At 33.7% G+C, this 14,885-nt stretch overlaps 1 protein-coding gene across 1 annotated transcript in view; it reads right to left on the minus strand.

Moving 5' to 3' along the window:
• LOC127698848 (echinoderm microtubule-associated protein-like 6) overlaps positions 1–2,092 on the minus strand; it is a 39,400-nt gene extending 37,308 nt beyond the window's left edge. Inside the window, exon 1 of the mRNA XM_052202535.1 lies at positions 1,810–2,092. Within this exon, the coding sequence (XP_052058495.1) occupies positions 1,810–2,006 (197 nt within the window). The 5' untranslated portion in view covers positions 2,007–2,092. The remainder of the gene's footprint in view (positions 1–1,809) is intronic.
• Positions 2,093–14,885: the final 12,793 nt, after the last annotated feature.

A 14,885-nucleotide genomic window follows, 5' to 3' on the forward strand; every position in this document is an offset into this window, starting at 1 on the left:
TAAGTCAAATCCTTTAAATGCAGTGGTGCATTTTCTAAAAATAGGATTGTGCAACAACAGAATCACAACTTTATGTTTATGAGGGTATCAATTTGAGGGAGTTAAAAATAAACACGGTGTTGCACAAATTATTCCCAATCCTAGTCAAAAATATATACATAGATATAAGAAGATGTGGTATGAGTGCCAATGAGACAAATCTCCATCCAAGTCAAAATTTATAAAAGTAAACCATTATAGGTCACAGTACGGTCTTCAACACGGAGCCTTGGCTCACACCGAACAGTAAGCTATAAAGGGCCCCAAAAATTACTAGTGTAAAACCATTCAAATGGGAAAACCAACAGTCTAATCTATATAAAAAACGAGAAACGAGAAACACTTATGAACCACATCAACAAACGACAACTACTGAACATCAGATTCCTGACTTAGGACAGGTGCAATCAAATGCAGCAGGTTTAAATGTTTTAATGGTACCAAACCTTCACCCTTTTTCTGAAACAATAGTGTAACATCACAACATAGAAAAACACACTATAAAATATCAACTGAAATAGCTTAACTCAATCAAAGGACATATTAACACCAGTGAACAAACACTGAACAAATAAATTTGACCTATGATACAATGTAAATACAAAATAAATAAACTAAGGGAAGATTAATAAAAGTAACATGATTTATCGGTATGAAATGTTAAACAATTTAAGAAAAACAATAAGCTCGAACAAAAATATAAGCCATTTGCAATAACTTTAAACACAGGTAAATGAAAATAATTTTGTTGTTAGGTATACGTGTACAGTTCCAATAGAGAAAGGAAATATTTTTACAAAATAAATAATTTTGATGTTCATGGTACGAAGTGAAAATTTATAGTAATACCAAACACTTATCAAAGCTGGTATATAGACCAGATATAACCCTGATTACATTAAATAACAAAAAAGCATTACAATTAGTATCAACAGGTCAAATAAACAAGAAAGTACGATGTGAGAGTACTCACAGTTACTGACAGCTAGTTAAAAGCCAAAACAGTTAATAATAAAAAATCATGCATCAGAGACTAAAATCAACTAAAACACATTCCAGGGATTTAGTATTTTAACGTCATGGACAGTCAAAGAAGACATGACTATAGTGCAATGCCAAAAAGAAATGTATCGAATGTATGTATTCTTCGTCTGTTGAAAGGGAGCCTGAGGTAATGGTCTTCCTCCAAAAGAAACTTCATTACAACCAAATTAATATTGCGTAAGGGGACTATGATTCTCCACTCTACTTACTGAAGAATTCTTGGGTATACATGTACATGTAAAATGTATCTGTTGCAATGAACAAGACTGTCTTAAATTTTCCAGATTAATAATATTGACCTGATTCTTGCCAAAAAAACTGGAATTGCTTATTAATTACAGAAAAGTCCAGCTATCAACTGCTAGAATTTGTTTAAAAAAGTAAACATCAGTACGTTGATGGTTTTCTGTAACTGAAGAAGAAGATGCACCAACTTTCAATTAAACTTCTTAGCTTTATGCTGATGCAACTGAATGGCCAGAAGCTATCTGAATTTTTTTTTATTTCTCTTTGATTAATATGAACTGAATTTATGATTTTTTAGAGTACTGTCAACACTTATTAAAAAGTTTTAATACCCTTATTTAAAAAATAACATATATGAGGTATGAAGAGACAAGTCCAAACTTGTTTGATAATTATAATTTTTCACATATTTATTTTAATTGATAAGCAATGCTAAACGGTTATATTATGTGGAAATACTGCATTTGCTGCTATGCTTACCATAAGATATCATCATCGTGACCTAAATAAAACCTTTGCTTGTGTTCTGTTTGGTTGTATACTATGCCAACACCCGCAACAAAATAGACGATATCTTTGCCAACATTGTAAAATAAATTATTTCTGCACTGGTGTCCTCTGTATCCATACACCCATTCAAGGCGCAATTGACTTTTCGGTGCAGTTTTTGATGTCATAGCTGGAAAATGTTGATATCTTAAATTCTAAACAAGTTCCAACAACTTCAAGAGTGTTCAGCCATTTTGGACGAATGCCGCCGACAATCACGTGATACCAACAAACAGAAAGTGAAAGTACACATAAGTTGGGACTTTAGTTTCCGGATTCCCCTATTTCAAGTGGTACATATTCTTTGGGCACAACGGAATGGTTTTCACTATTTAATAAAAATATTTACTAAAAAAAAGAACTTTAACTTTACTTTACACCTGAGACTACGATAACACTGTGTTATGGTAGTCTTACTAGTTTACACCAGAGACATATATATGTCTCTGTTAATTTACACACAATTTTTCATTATGAGGAACGCTAATTTCCATTTCTAAATATGTTTGTGGACAGTTTCTATGTAAGATACCGCGGCGCGTTCGTGTGTGTGTGTGTGTTAGAGGGGAGGGGTGTACGTTAGGCGGCAAGTGCCGGCGTACGTGGTGGTAGTTTTGTAAGTGTTAGTGTTATTGGGTTGCTGTCTCATTGGCCTATATCTACGGCGACAGTTTTATTCTCGTTGATAAAATAAATTCAGAGAAGCGTTCTTACCGCTTAATAATGATATCTTTAGAGTTCATTAAAACAATCTAGCAATGGTTTGTTGTCCAACAATCAAGATCGAGTTACTTGCAACAATGAATCTATTTTCCAGAATGTGTATCCGACAAAGGTTACACTTTTCTTGGACTAGAGTTCTTAACGTCTTTTCACCATTTTCGCTGAAAACGTGATCATTTCTGCGACAACTTTGAAATTTCAGAATTATACTAGCGAACGTGGTTCGATTTTTGATATGTATAACTTTCAAGATTGGTTTTAGCTGGGAACAGTATATCTAACATGTTCCTGGTCTTAGTAATATCAGAATAAGTTAATAAGATTCATTTTCATCATACTGACGAAGGATATCTGTAGCCTGGCATCCTGACCCAATTTAATACTTCGTCGACTGTCGAGCAGTGAGCCAGGATCCCAGGCTAAGGATATCTGTTATCCGAAATATTTATTGATACCTGTTTTTACTGTTTCTTTTTTAATATTGGTGTTGTTTGGTACACTTTTTTATGCGTATATTTTATTTTTCTCACTCAGTATCGTTTTGATTTTCATAACGATCCAGCGCCCTCGTAAGAAATTTGTTGAGTAATATCTAGATGTTTTATATATATAGATATATAAGAGCCTAGAAAATCAACCTAAAAATGTTAGAGTTCTGATTCTTTACTTCCTCCCCGACCGGGGCTGGAGTCTGTACTTTTCACTTCATACTTCTACTATATATATATAAACATTAATATAAGACACACAAAAGCAAAATGTTAATTACAGGATAACTTATCATATGATTTTTTGTTCATTAAATAAGATACATGTCATGAGCGGGATATATTACATTTGAATTAGTCTGTACTGGGCACCGACTTAATATGATATAACCAGTACACGCAGCATTTCTTTTTATTGATATGAAAAACTGGAGATGATGAATAAGGATGGGGGAAGGGGGGGGGGGGGGGGGAATCCAGATAGATATTCCCAATCAAAGATTTCTCATCAAACTGGTTAACAAAATAACGTTTTCAATTACTTTCTGCATTGCATATTTTGTTTGAAAATGAATAATATATTTAAAGGAGATGTATATTGGGAGGGGGGGGGGGGGGGGGGAGAGGACCTTTATCGGGACTCCGGAATCGGGTGTTTTTAAGCTCGGGATTTCGGGATTGATCCATTCGGGATCCGGGAATTCTTTTTTCGAATTTCGGGATGTCGGGATTTAAATTTTTTTAAATTCGGGACCTCGGGATTCCATGTTTTTAAGCCCGGGATTTCGGGATCAGGACCCCTCCTACCCCCCTCTACATTGGTTTGAGGAAATGATTACCAGTTGACGGATCATTCCTTTATCCGATCAACACTGTAAAAGGACTTGTAATTGAAAATGTAGTGTTTTGGTGAATCCACTTCAAATCGAAACACATTAAGCTTTGAAAAGAAATATAAACGGCATCTTTTACAATAAACACTTCTTTTTCTTTATTTGGCGTAATGATTATAACAGAAGAATGTATTTCTCTGCCTTAATGTGGTGCTATGTCAGTTGAAAGGTCGAGTCTTTTTTTCTTGTCTTAGAATTTACAAAATGTATTTCAGTTAGTTTATTTTTTTCCCATTTGTATCACGGCCGATTGACATTAAGACAAAAACTAGGTCTTTGGTACTAGCACGATACACATGATACTGGTTAACTTATTGCATTTTGAATCTATAAATAATGCAATAATGCTAATTTAGATTAAAATTGCAAGTCACTTAGTAAAGTTGACCTTCACCTTTTTGCTTGGTATTGCTAAGCCCTTTTTCGTTTAAGCTCGTAAACTTTTATGTATTTAGCATCCAAAATATTTTTTGCGAGCTACCAAAGGAAGATTTTTCCAGAAACATGTGTTTTGTATGGTTTACAAACACTGGATATGAAATTCCGGCTTGCAGACTATTATTTCCAAGGATGCTTCAGTACTTTGTTCAAATGGTATTAGTTTTGAAATTGCCATGTTTGTTACTCTTCTTTAATTGAACTTGTTACTCTCTCAAGCAAAGATGATCTTTGGCTGTATTACTGAGGCCCGCTTTCTTTGTGTGCTCCAAAACTATTTATGTACTAGTATATGGCATACTAGACTTTTTCTCGAGAATATTTGATTACTTTTATTAAAAAAAAAAGGAAAGAAACAAGAACAAAATACAGTCACCGTATTCAAACGGTGCAAAGGATTTTGTTTATTATTCATTTCAAGGAAATAAAGAACTATAAAATAGCACCATATATATATATATATTGTCTAAAACATTTAATATTTGATCAAAAGGATCAGGCCATTTATACAAAGAAGACGAAAAAGAGAATCGAAACCACGTTTCATTTCGTACTAAGCAAAGCTTCACCCAACACTAGTAAGCAATTGAGATACAAAAGGAAACTAATATTCCCCAGCCATGCTAACAAAGTTTAACATTTAGATGTGCGAATTTAGTCATCTCATCTTTCCTCATGCATGCGTCCAACTATTACCAAGCATTTACCGCATGCAACTATCCCTACTGCACAAAAAAACTATTAAACTGGAAGTAGAGCATGGTTTTCTCCCAAAAGCAACCATTGTATCAACTGCCGATCGAAGCCGTTTCCCCTGACGCAGTAAGCCAACGCCCAAATAGCTGTGCTAAAAGAGGGTGCAGCTAATAGAGGCCAGTTATCAATCTACTAGATCAATGGAAGCAGTGTTACATTTCCCTTACAGCAAGTGTTATTTTACCATAATGACGATATCCGACATTAAACCCATGAAAATACAGATGAACATGCGACTCTTTCTGACCAAATCAAACTGATGAGAATAAACAAAATAATAATCTGTGTGGAAGTTAATAAAAGGATATTTGGTATACACAAGCAATAATGCAACCTATCCTATGAAAAAGTGTGACGGAAATATTTTTTGAACGAACGAGAACGGACAAACCCACAGACGGACAAGGTGAATGCAATATATCACCATTCTAGGTATTATTAAAACATATTCTCATAATAATTTACATTTTATCTATGTTTTACGTTCTTTTCCCAAATAAATCATTCATTAAATAAGGTATTAAAAGCATGAAAAGCCTGTGAACTTTTATTTTTGTATTGACAGATATGTACATGTTTGCTTCACTGACAATGGTGACTGCACTGTTCTTATTTGCTTGGCTCTGAAACTCCAATGAGTTAAGATAATTATTAAAAGTTGTATCATAGTTTTTTTTCTTAAGTAAAGTAAAAATGTTTAAGTAATTGTTGTACACATGACCATTTACTAAGTAATTCACACGGGTTTACTCTACCAGATTACATGTATATTCACCCCCTAATCTTACTAGTTAAAATTTACCAAGCAGGAAAAGGAAAATTATCTACATTTGCAATTTTGTCTGAATTAATTGAAGTTTACAATTATTGTCTCTCATCATGACTTCTTTTGAAAATTCTCCAGTATTAAGATAGTTTGGAATGCATTACACATAACTTGCACTTTTTGTTGAATCAGATGAACCACTAGGCATAGTTTGAGTTTCTTCATGAGTACTGTCACGAGACTTTGACCCCATACCGGGAGAGTTCAACAGATTAGCTTCTGCTTCTGATGCACATCCATTTCGTTGGAATGTCTTTTTCCGAAAAATACATTGTAAGAATAAATGTATTGACACAACAGCATATTTTACTGTTGTCATGTAAATGCTTTGAAAAGTAAAATTTGGATAAAATTATCAATACCCTTTTCTTTCTCTCTTCATGTATCTAGATTATTTTTTCTGCTTTTTTGTTCGTGCATGCAAGTGCTTCCACACCAGCCTCGTGTATATACATGTATATATTTATCAAAATAGCATAGACCTTATGCCTAGACATAGTCCACTCGTCCACACCAGCCTCGTGTATATACATGTATATATTTATCAAAATTGCAAAGGCCTTATGCCTAGATGTAGTCCACTCGTCCACACCAGCCTCGTGTACATACATGTATATATTTATCAAAATTGCAAAGACCTTATGCCTAGATGTAGTCCACTCGTCCACACCAGCCTCGTGTATATACATGTATATATTTATCATAATTGCAAAGACCTAATGCCTAGATGTAGTCCACTCGTCCACACCAGCTTCGTGTATACATACATATATATATTTATCCACAGGAAAACTTTTTTACTGCTATAAATATTGATGTAGGCACGGGGGGGGGGGGGTTACTTCGATAAACTTTTGGTAGGGCTGTGCCATTTTTGCCTCAAAATACGTACGGTGTAACCCATTTTAATATAACATTCACTGAAATTCAGTACCTATGGTTATATAAATATTTAAGAAAGAATGACCTATACTTATATACAATATTTGAAATATTACCCATGCTTATATAAGCACTAAATCTATATCATCACTCGTAATTCATAAATATACAGCTTCCCTTTAGTTTTTATATATGAATTGACATCCGGGGTTCATTTGGGAACTAATGTGAAAGTTGAACTTTCAAATGAATTGATTTAATTTAATATAATAATTGACCATTAATAATGTAAGATTCTCAATAGCATATTTATATATGATATGTAGATGATACCCCAAATCAATATACAGTTATCAAACGTAAATGCATTTTAATATAGGATGTCATTAAAAAGGAGGGTCATTTTTATATAAAATCTCGCAAAATTATGACCCATATTTTTGGCACATCCCCGTATACCCAACAATAGAAAGTAACCCCCTTGGATGTAGGTGCGAAAAAATTGCATACAGCCATGCAACAGTGTATAATATTTGTTAATTATATATTCGTAAAAAAGTTACACCTTTTTGGCACAATTTCACAGATGTAAATACATGTACTAATATATATATATTGATTCAGTTGTGACGGTAATAGACACTGAAAACATTTGATAGTTTTGAATGTTTTTTTCACCTGTTTAAAATGATAAGGTGGAAGTTTGTTCGTATTTCAAGAGAGGGGCACTCAGCATATATTTATTTGTGCATGTAGTTACATCTACTTGCTTTTTACTAACTATTTTTACCACAACTTTGTATAAGTTTTATATACTTTTTATTTACATAATTGACTTGTCTATTTTCAGGACTTCCGATCCGTGTAGTCTAGCATGTTTGTTAGCGGTGTTCATAAAGGGCCATTCAGGGGTCACCACACTTCGGAATTATAGGGAGAAGTGACTTCTACCTGGCAGCCAAACAGTGAAGACCCAACAGGGAGACTTCAGGGAGAAGTGAAGCCCCAACAGGAAGACGTCAGGGAAAATTGAAGGATCGCATTAATACTTTTTTTAAGAATTAAATTTTCGAAGCATCTGTACGTTTTTGTTAATTTTCAAAGCATTTTGCATGACAACTGTTAGGGTGGCATTTTCTTACCTTGCCATGCTTGTGGTCTGAATTACATGTGTACCTATGGACGCAAAAAATATCATAAGGACCATAAGAGCTACGGTTCTGCAGCTAGGTCTGAATGAATTGAAGAGTTCACATTGATCAAATTTTGCTGCATCTCAAAGATTTTTCAAAACGAAAGTCTGTTTTGAATTGCTCACAATTGTATTTAATAACATGAAATAAAGCAAGAACCCTTTAAAAAAAATAAAAATAATCAATTGATAAGTAGTTTAAATATCTTGAATACGGTTTCACGGTCTTTCATTGCCAAGATCATGATAAATAAAATTTGTTCTTTAAATTATTTTTAATAGGAATTCGAAAAAAAAAACTGTTTGTCACTAGTAGAAGTATAAAAACATTCTTTTACCGTGCTGAAGAAAACAAATGGTGGAAAATTGGGACATAAAGGGTGCTGGTAGTAATTTGACTTCATTTTGACAGTCGGTTGACAAAGGTAGTCTTATTTCGGGTTCTTGTGAAATTTTTCATTCGTGACAGTATAAAAGACTTGATCACCAAGTAAGTCTTATACGGGTCTCCGGTTAAAACTGATTACGTACATGTAACTGACGTACTGAACACTAGTGGCAGTAATGCAAATTATAGATTTACTGTACTTTCTTCTACATCGTCAAAGTCATTATGATGTTTAAATTTGAAATACTCTTTAACCATGTGAATAAATTTAAAATGAAAAAAATAAAAGTTTTATTAATTAAAAAAACGAAAATAATTATATTCAATTGTCAACATCTTCATCAGGTTTGCTATGACAACAAAATAGTTGACAGAACCACCGTCGAAAGCCCATGAATCCACTGTTAGGTTTGGATTGAAAGTCAACTTCTATATCTATTGCAGATTCGTTTGTTTTACTAGTAATCGCTGAACCACGTATTTCTTCCAATACTGGTGAAAAGAATGGCCGTAAGTGTGGTCTTGGAGATTCTTCTGTGTCACTCAAACTTATACTGAACCATTCACTGTCTGATGTCCTTGATGTGTCTGGTATATCTAAAAGAGAATGAAACTTTATTACTATATAGGAACAGTGAACATTTTCTTTTTAAATGCTCGCCTTTTGCAATCTCTCATCTTAAATTATAACAAAACGACTTTGAGTGTGAAGGTTGAGAACATAATTCGTATACGCCGGGTGCCACATGTGGTGCAGGATCTGCTTACCCTTCCGGAGCACCTCAGATCACCCTCAGATTTTGGTTCGGTTCGTGTTGCTCCTTCTTTCGTTTTATATGTTGTGTTTTGTTTACTTTTGTTGTTCTTTTCGTCGTTTTTCGGGTTTTTTTTGCCATGGCATTGTCAGTTTTTTTTTCGACTTATGAGTTTGAATATCCCTTTGGTATCTTTCGCCTCTCTTTTGTAATATTTTCAAACAAACAATTTGTATTCAAATTGATAATTTCATAATTCAATTAATTAAGGTTTTCGTGAACAAAAATTGCATGACTATCCACGATGATATCCAACATTTGGCAAGATTCATTATGAACTGAAAAGCCAGCAAAGTGATAAAATGGTAACTACATTAGATAGAAAAATGTGATATGATATAATTTACCTTGATCCTCTATTTTGTCATCTAATGTCGACAGATCTAACTTTAGTTCTTCTTTTAACGCAAGCTGGTTATCATTGATATCTTTTGTTGGAGACTTGCTTCTCTGAGAAATAGAGAAACATACAGTGTTATCATGTCCTTTTAGGTCAATCATGATACGGAAATTGAGATGAACTTCTTTTTTGAAAGACCACCTCAGTAATTCAACAAGAATAAGATATTCGTCTATTTAAAGTTATTTTGAAATTTTGTTTCAACGTGACTTAGGCTACTCGACAGCACACACCAGTATATGTATAAAATTTCGTTTCTTATTTTTTTTTTAGAAATAGTTGTGCATTACAATATCAATTTAATTTACCTTAAATACATTTTTGACCATCCGTTGAAGAGATTCCATCTTACTGGTTACAGTTTCACTAATTACAGCTCTGTCCATTTCTCCTGAAAAGCACAATTAGAATGTTCCTCAGTTATAAACTTGAAAATTAAATAACACACACTATTGAAACACTAACAATTAGCAGGTGCCTTCTGACGAAAAATTTATTTTCAGTATTTTTCGTATGACCTATACTATACTTTTGTATTTTCAAATATGTTGGACTCGAAAAACACTGAAGAAACATTAATGGTTGAAATGCGCAATTGGTGCAGTATACTTGAATATTACTTGATGAAAACCTTTAGCTTAAATAGACCAGTCAGAAGGGAATCTTTTTTCTTAATATGAAATAAGAATTAATTAATCATTGAATAAAAAGTAACTAACTGGTTGATGAAAATCATAAATTATTATGTGTTATCATTAATAGCAAAAAATACGATAACAGGGTAAACAAAAACCCACTACTTGTTTTATTAAGGCTTTCTATACAGAACAATCACCATGATTAATTTGTTGTTTTTTCCCTTTAGGGCAAGAAAGTTATTTATATTTTCATGTGTGTTTCTTGTCCTTGTTTAAATCCCACATTTTCGTACTAGGAGATAACTTTTATATGTGCTTACTGCAGGTCTCTGAATTCTTAATGTCTGTGCTTTGGAAGCTTTGATAATTGTAATGCTGGTCTCTCACAAATGATTTTATTCTTTCTTCTTTCACCGGTGAAAGGAAGGGTCCTGACAGTTCTTTCTCTTCTCGTACTTCTTTAAGATATAGTTCTTGTGAAGTGCAAGTCTTCTCGTTACTGGCACTTGGCTCCTTTAAAAATAAATATATGTAGACAATAAAATTACAAAAAGTAGACAGTTTTGCTATCAACGCACAATATCAAAACAGAGCATTTTTGATTAAAAAAATCCTTATGAGTTACTGATTGACAGGACGCTTGCTTATAGAAGAGTATGATTGTTCCTAATATTGACACTATACTATATCATTTTGTACACAAAAATAAACACTGCTTCATTTTTTAGTGAAAATACCACGTTCCTAAGCACCCAATAGTCAGACGATCAAGTGGTAGAAGCGTAGAATTAAAAAAAATGTAAATACCTCATGAAAAGCATGCCGCTGAGCATCAAGTTCAGTGGCTGGTTTCCAGAATTCATCAAATTGTTTCTTTATCTTTTCTTGTTCTCTTGTTTTCCTACTTCTCTCATTTTCTTCTTTGATTATCTTTTCTCTGTTGTATGCTTCAACAAGTTTATTGTATTCAGCATCTCTGACGGATTTGTAAAACGCATCACATTCCTCATCGTCTGCCATTTCCTTGAATGATACTAATTCCGGTGCTTCTATGAACTCTTTTTCTGTATTGCTGCTTGCAGTGGTATGCAACATGTTACACTCGTCATTATTGGCAGCATTGACCAGCGATAGTACCTCAGTCTCAGCAGCTGTTACTTTTGCTAGAATTACCTCTGCGTTTGTTGTTTCATTTTTACCTTCACACAGATTCATTGTGTCATTAAGCTTGTTACATTCTGTGTCTCTTACATCTTTCAAGAAAGCGAATAGCGCCTTCTCGTTTGCCTCTTTTTCTCTTTCTATAATATTCTGTGGTATCACCATCTCCTTACAATTAACTTTTTGTGCACCAGACAACAAATTTGCCTCTATTTCGCTGAAAATGACACCAAGGATTGATTCAGAATTAATGCAACACCTTTCACGAAAAATGATTTCCCATTTAAGAAAATACACGAAACTATGAAGAGGACATCCCCAAAAAAGCAGAAAGGCACACTGAATGATATTCTTTTTTAATTAGAAAATGTTTTGAAATGTTATTATAAGTTTTACTGACATTTTTAATTTATTGGAGTTATAAATATTCAATAGTTCTTAAATTCCAGAAAATAATAAGTAATGGTAGTGATTACCTACCTAAAAGCAACGTGCAATAACGACAACATTAAACTACGGACATTCCGTTCAATACTGATTCTATCGGTCTCCATTTACAATCTGAAAAAAAGAAAGGGAAATATAACAGTACAACTGGTTTATCAGTTTTTTTTCTTTATTTTCCCTAATTTGTAATTAATCTCTCTCTCTCTCTCTCTCTCTCTCTCTCTCTCTCTCTCTTTGGTGTGATCAAATTACACATTATTTGGTTCATTCATCGAATTATTCGTTCACTCAATATCTCTACAAACTTATCAAGTCTCGATAACGTAATCTTGTGCAAATGGGTTTCTAAGTTTTAAATTTTCAAAAAGCGTGTACACTACCGCAGTTTAGTTAAAAAACTGGCGACGTTGCCAAAGAAATATCATGATTATGACGTTATGCCGTCAAAGGTCGTGTGACATAGTCATGTATCTCAAAACGTGTTTGAGCGTTACTGGTGAAGGTAAATCAGAAGGGCGCTTCGGACGCACGATGTTTATAAAGTGTTGTTTAAATGTCAACATGTACTATCTTTGCATACTTGTGTTAACTAATTACATTTTAATTCTATGCATACTTCTGCTATATAATAGACTACCTTCAACTAACTGTTAAATTATTTAACACGTTTATGATGCACTAGCACAACTTTACATTCAATAATCATCGTTCCAGCCAAAAAAAAAAAAAAAAATAAATAAACGAATAAATGAATGATACTGTAGGCAGTGGTGGAATTGCTTCTATTTAGATTTTTTTCTTGAAATAAAAGAACCTTTTCACACGTTTATTTTATGTAAATGGTTCTTTGAAGCAACCACTATTGAAATAGTTCACTTATTCTAACTATGCAGCCTTGCTGTCAATTTGAATGATCGGAATAATATAGAGATTCTACTAGCGTCAGACAAATGTAAGTTAAAAGTTTCAAAGTTGTGTAAAATAAAGGTAGGAGAAACAAGAATTTGATAAAAAATTCTAAAAAAAATCAAATACACCAAGAGTTTTCGTTAATTTTGCATTGCATTTGCCTAACTGCCGCAAGTATTACCCTTAAGACAAAAAGAAATAGTCTTACCACACTTAGTTAGAATCCTACAATCTTCGCCAGAGCTGTAAAATTCAATTTCAGATCTTCAGAAGCATAAATACTGCATACAAGTAGGTAGCAACGTTCTCATCTGATACAAGGTTGCCAGAGAGGTTTATGACGTTTCAACGTTAGATATCATGTGGCAACATTTGCGTTAACTGATTGGTGGTGCATGGCCTTTCAATCAACCTATCCAGTGCAGTTCAATGATGAGGTGGTTACTGTAATTCCATATTTTTATTACAATCTGGGATCTCGGAATATTCGTCAATTGTGTTTTTACCACAAAAGGAGTAAAATGCACGTCTTATTTAATATCTATTTGAGTCTTGGTGAATATTGCCGAATTGGTAGTATTTGCTTTGCCAATGGAACACAAATAAAGTAAGAAATATTGCCTGCAAAATTTGAATGTAACCAGTGTAGTAAATTTACAAAATTAGAAAGTATACGAGGAACACTGTCTTGCGTCACACACCTCTCCAATCCCCAAGTGTGTAGTCTTAATGTTGTTTGTTGTACTATATTTCTGTACAATGTAACCAGAGAGCATGATTTTCATTACAAAATCGCCTGTCTCCTCCGGGACTCGAACCCGGGACCTCTGTGTTAAAGAGCTAAAGATGTACTTCCTTAGCTCAACCGCTTACGGCTGACTAAGTATCTAATAATGAAGGGACGCAATCTCGTCACACAATTATACATAAATTACTACAGTAACTAACTTCTTGTTTTATCTTATTTACAATTGTATTTTATATTCGTGCATTTACGGTATTAGCATTTTTTTATTACAATAATACCATGGTTGCGCTGGAGACTGACGATAATTTTCTGCATAGGCATGAACTCAACAGAGATAATGTACTGGGAACACTCGTTGTTTCAAAGACATAACGTAATCAAATGTATGAAGAAATGTTTTCACAGACTCTAAGAACAGTTAAATCTGTAAAAGTTTTGACAGTCTGGGAAAATGAACTACTCCTAGTTATCTTGTGTTTCTTTTGTTTTGCTATGGTTTTTTGTGCTTTAAAAGTGGCGTTCTGGTGAATTAACTCTTTTCTCACTGATTTTTATAGTTGTGCTCTTACACAACTATCCCAGATGTTTTTGAGTTTTGTTTGGGGGGGGGGGGGGGGGTGTGGTTAAGCGAGCAGAAGCATTTTTAATAACCCCGCCATATTCTGTGCAAGCTGTTTTCAAAACTGGGGCTTGTAACTTATTGGTTATCGTTGGTTGCAGTCAAAGTTATTTGTTTTTCGTTTGTTGCTTTTATCATAAATCGTTGGTTTTCTCTTTCGAATTGTTTCATGCTTTGTCATGCTGGGACCTGTAGAGCTAACTATAGGGGTTTCGCTTATTGTTGAAGGCCGTAGTGTACTCTATAAGTTTGCATATCCCTTTCCGTTTGACTCTGGTGTATACTTGTCTCATTGGCAATCGTACCATATTTTTCATTATTTTGATATTCTTAGATAAAATAAACAAAAGGGATTTTCAAGGTAAGACACCATTTTTGTAGATAGGATTTTGAAGCGATTTGAATTGCGCAATCACTTTTGCATTTTATCACCCATATTTGAAATACCAGAACATGATTAAAATGAAAGCTGATACATACGTCATTGTCACTAAGACATGCAACAGAAAAATACATATAGAGGTCACCATACGGTCTTCAATAATTGACGATTTACATTTCATAATAATAACGGGATTAATTGCCTGTATACATCAGTATTTTGTAAAAGTTAATCATTCGCTTAACGCTAGTAGTAATTACAAAACCCGGTATAACAGGTACTTTCAGCTTAGACTCTTAGAT

Source organism: Mytilus californianus, unplaced genomic scaffold (genome assembly GCF_021869535.1).
Source record: "Mytilus californianus isolate M0D057914Y unplaced genomic scaffold, xbMytCali1.0.p SCAF_4, whole genome shotgun sequence".
NCBI lineage: Eukaryota > Metazoa > Mollusca > Bivalvia > Mytilida > Mytilidae > Mytilus > Mytilus californianus.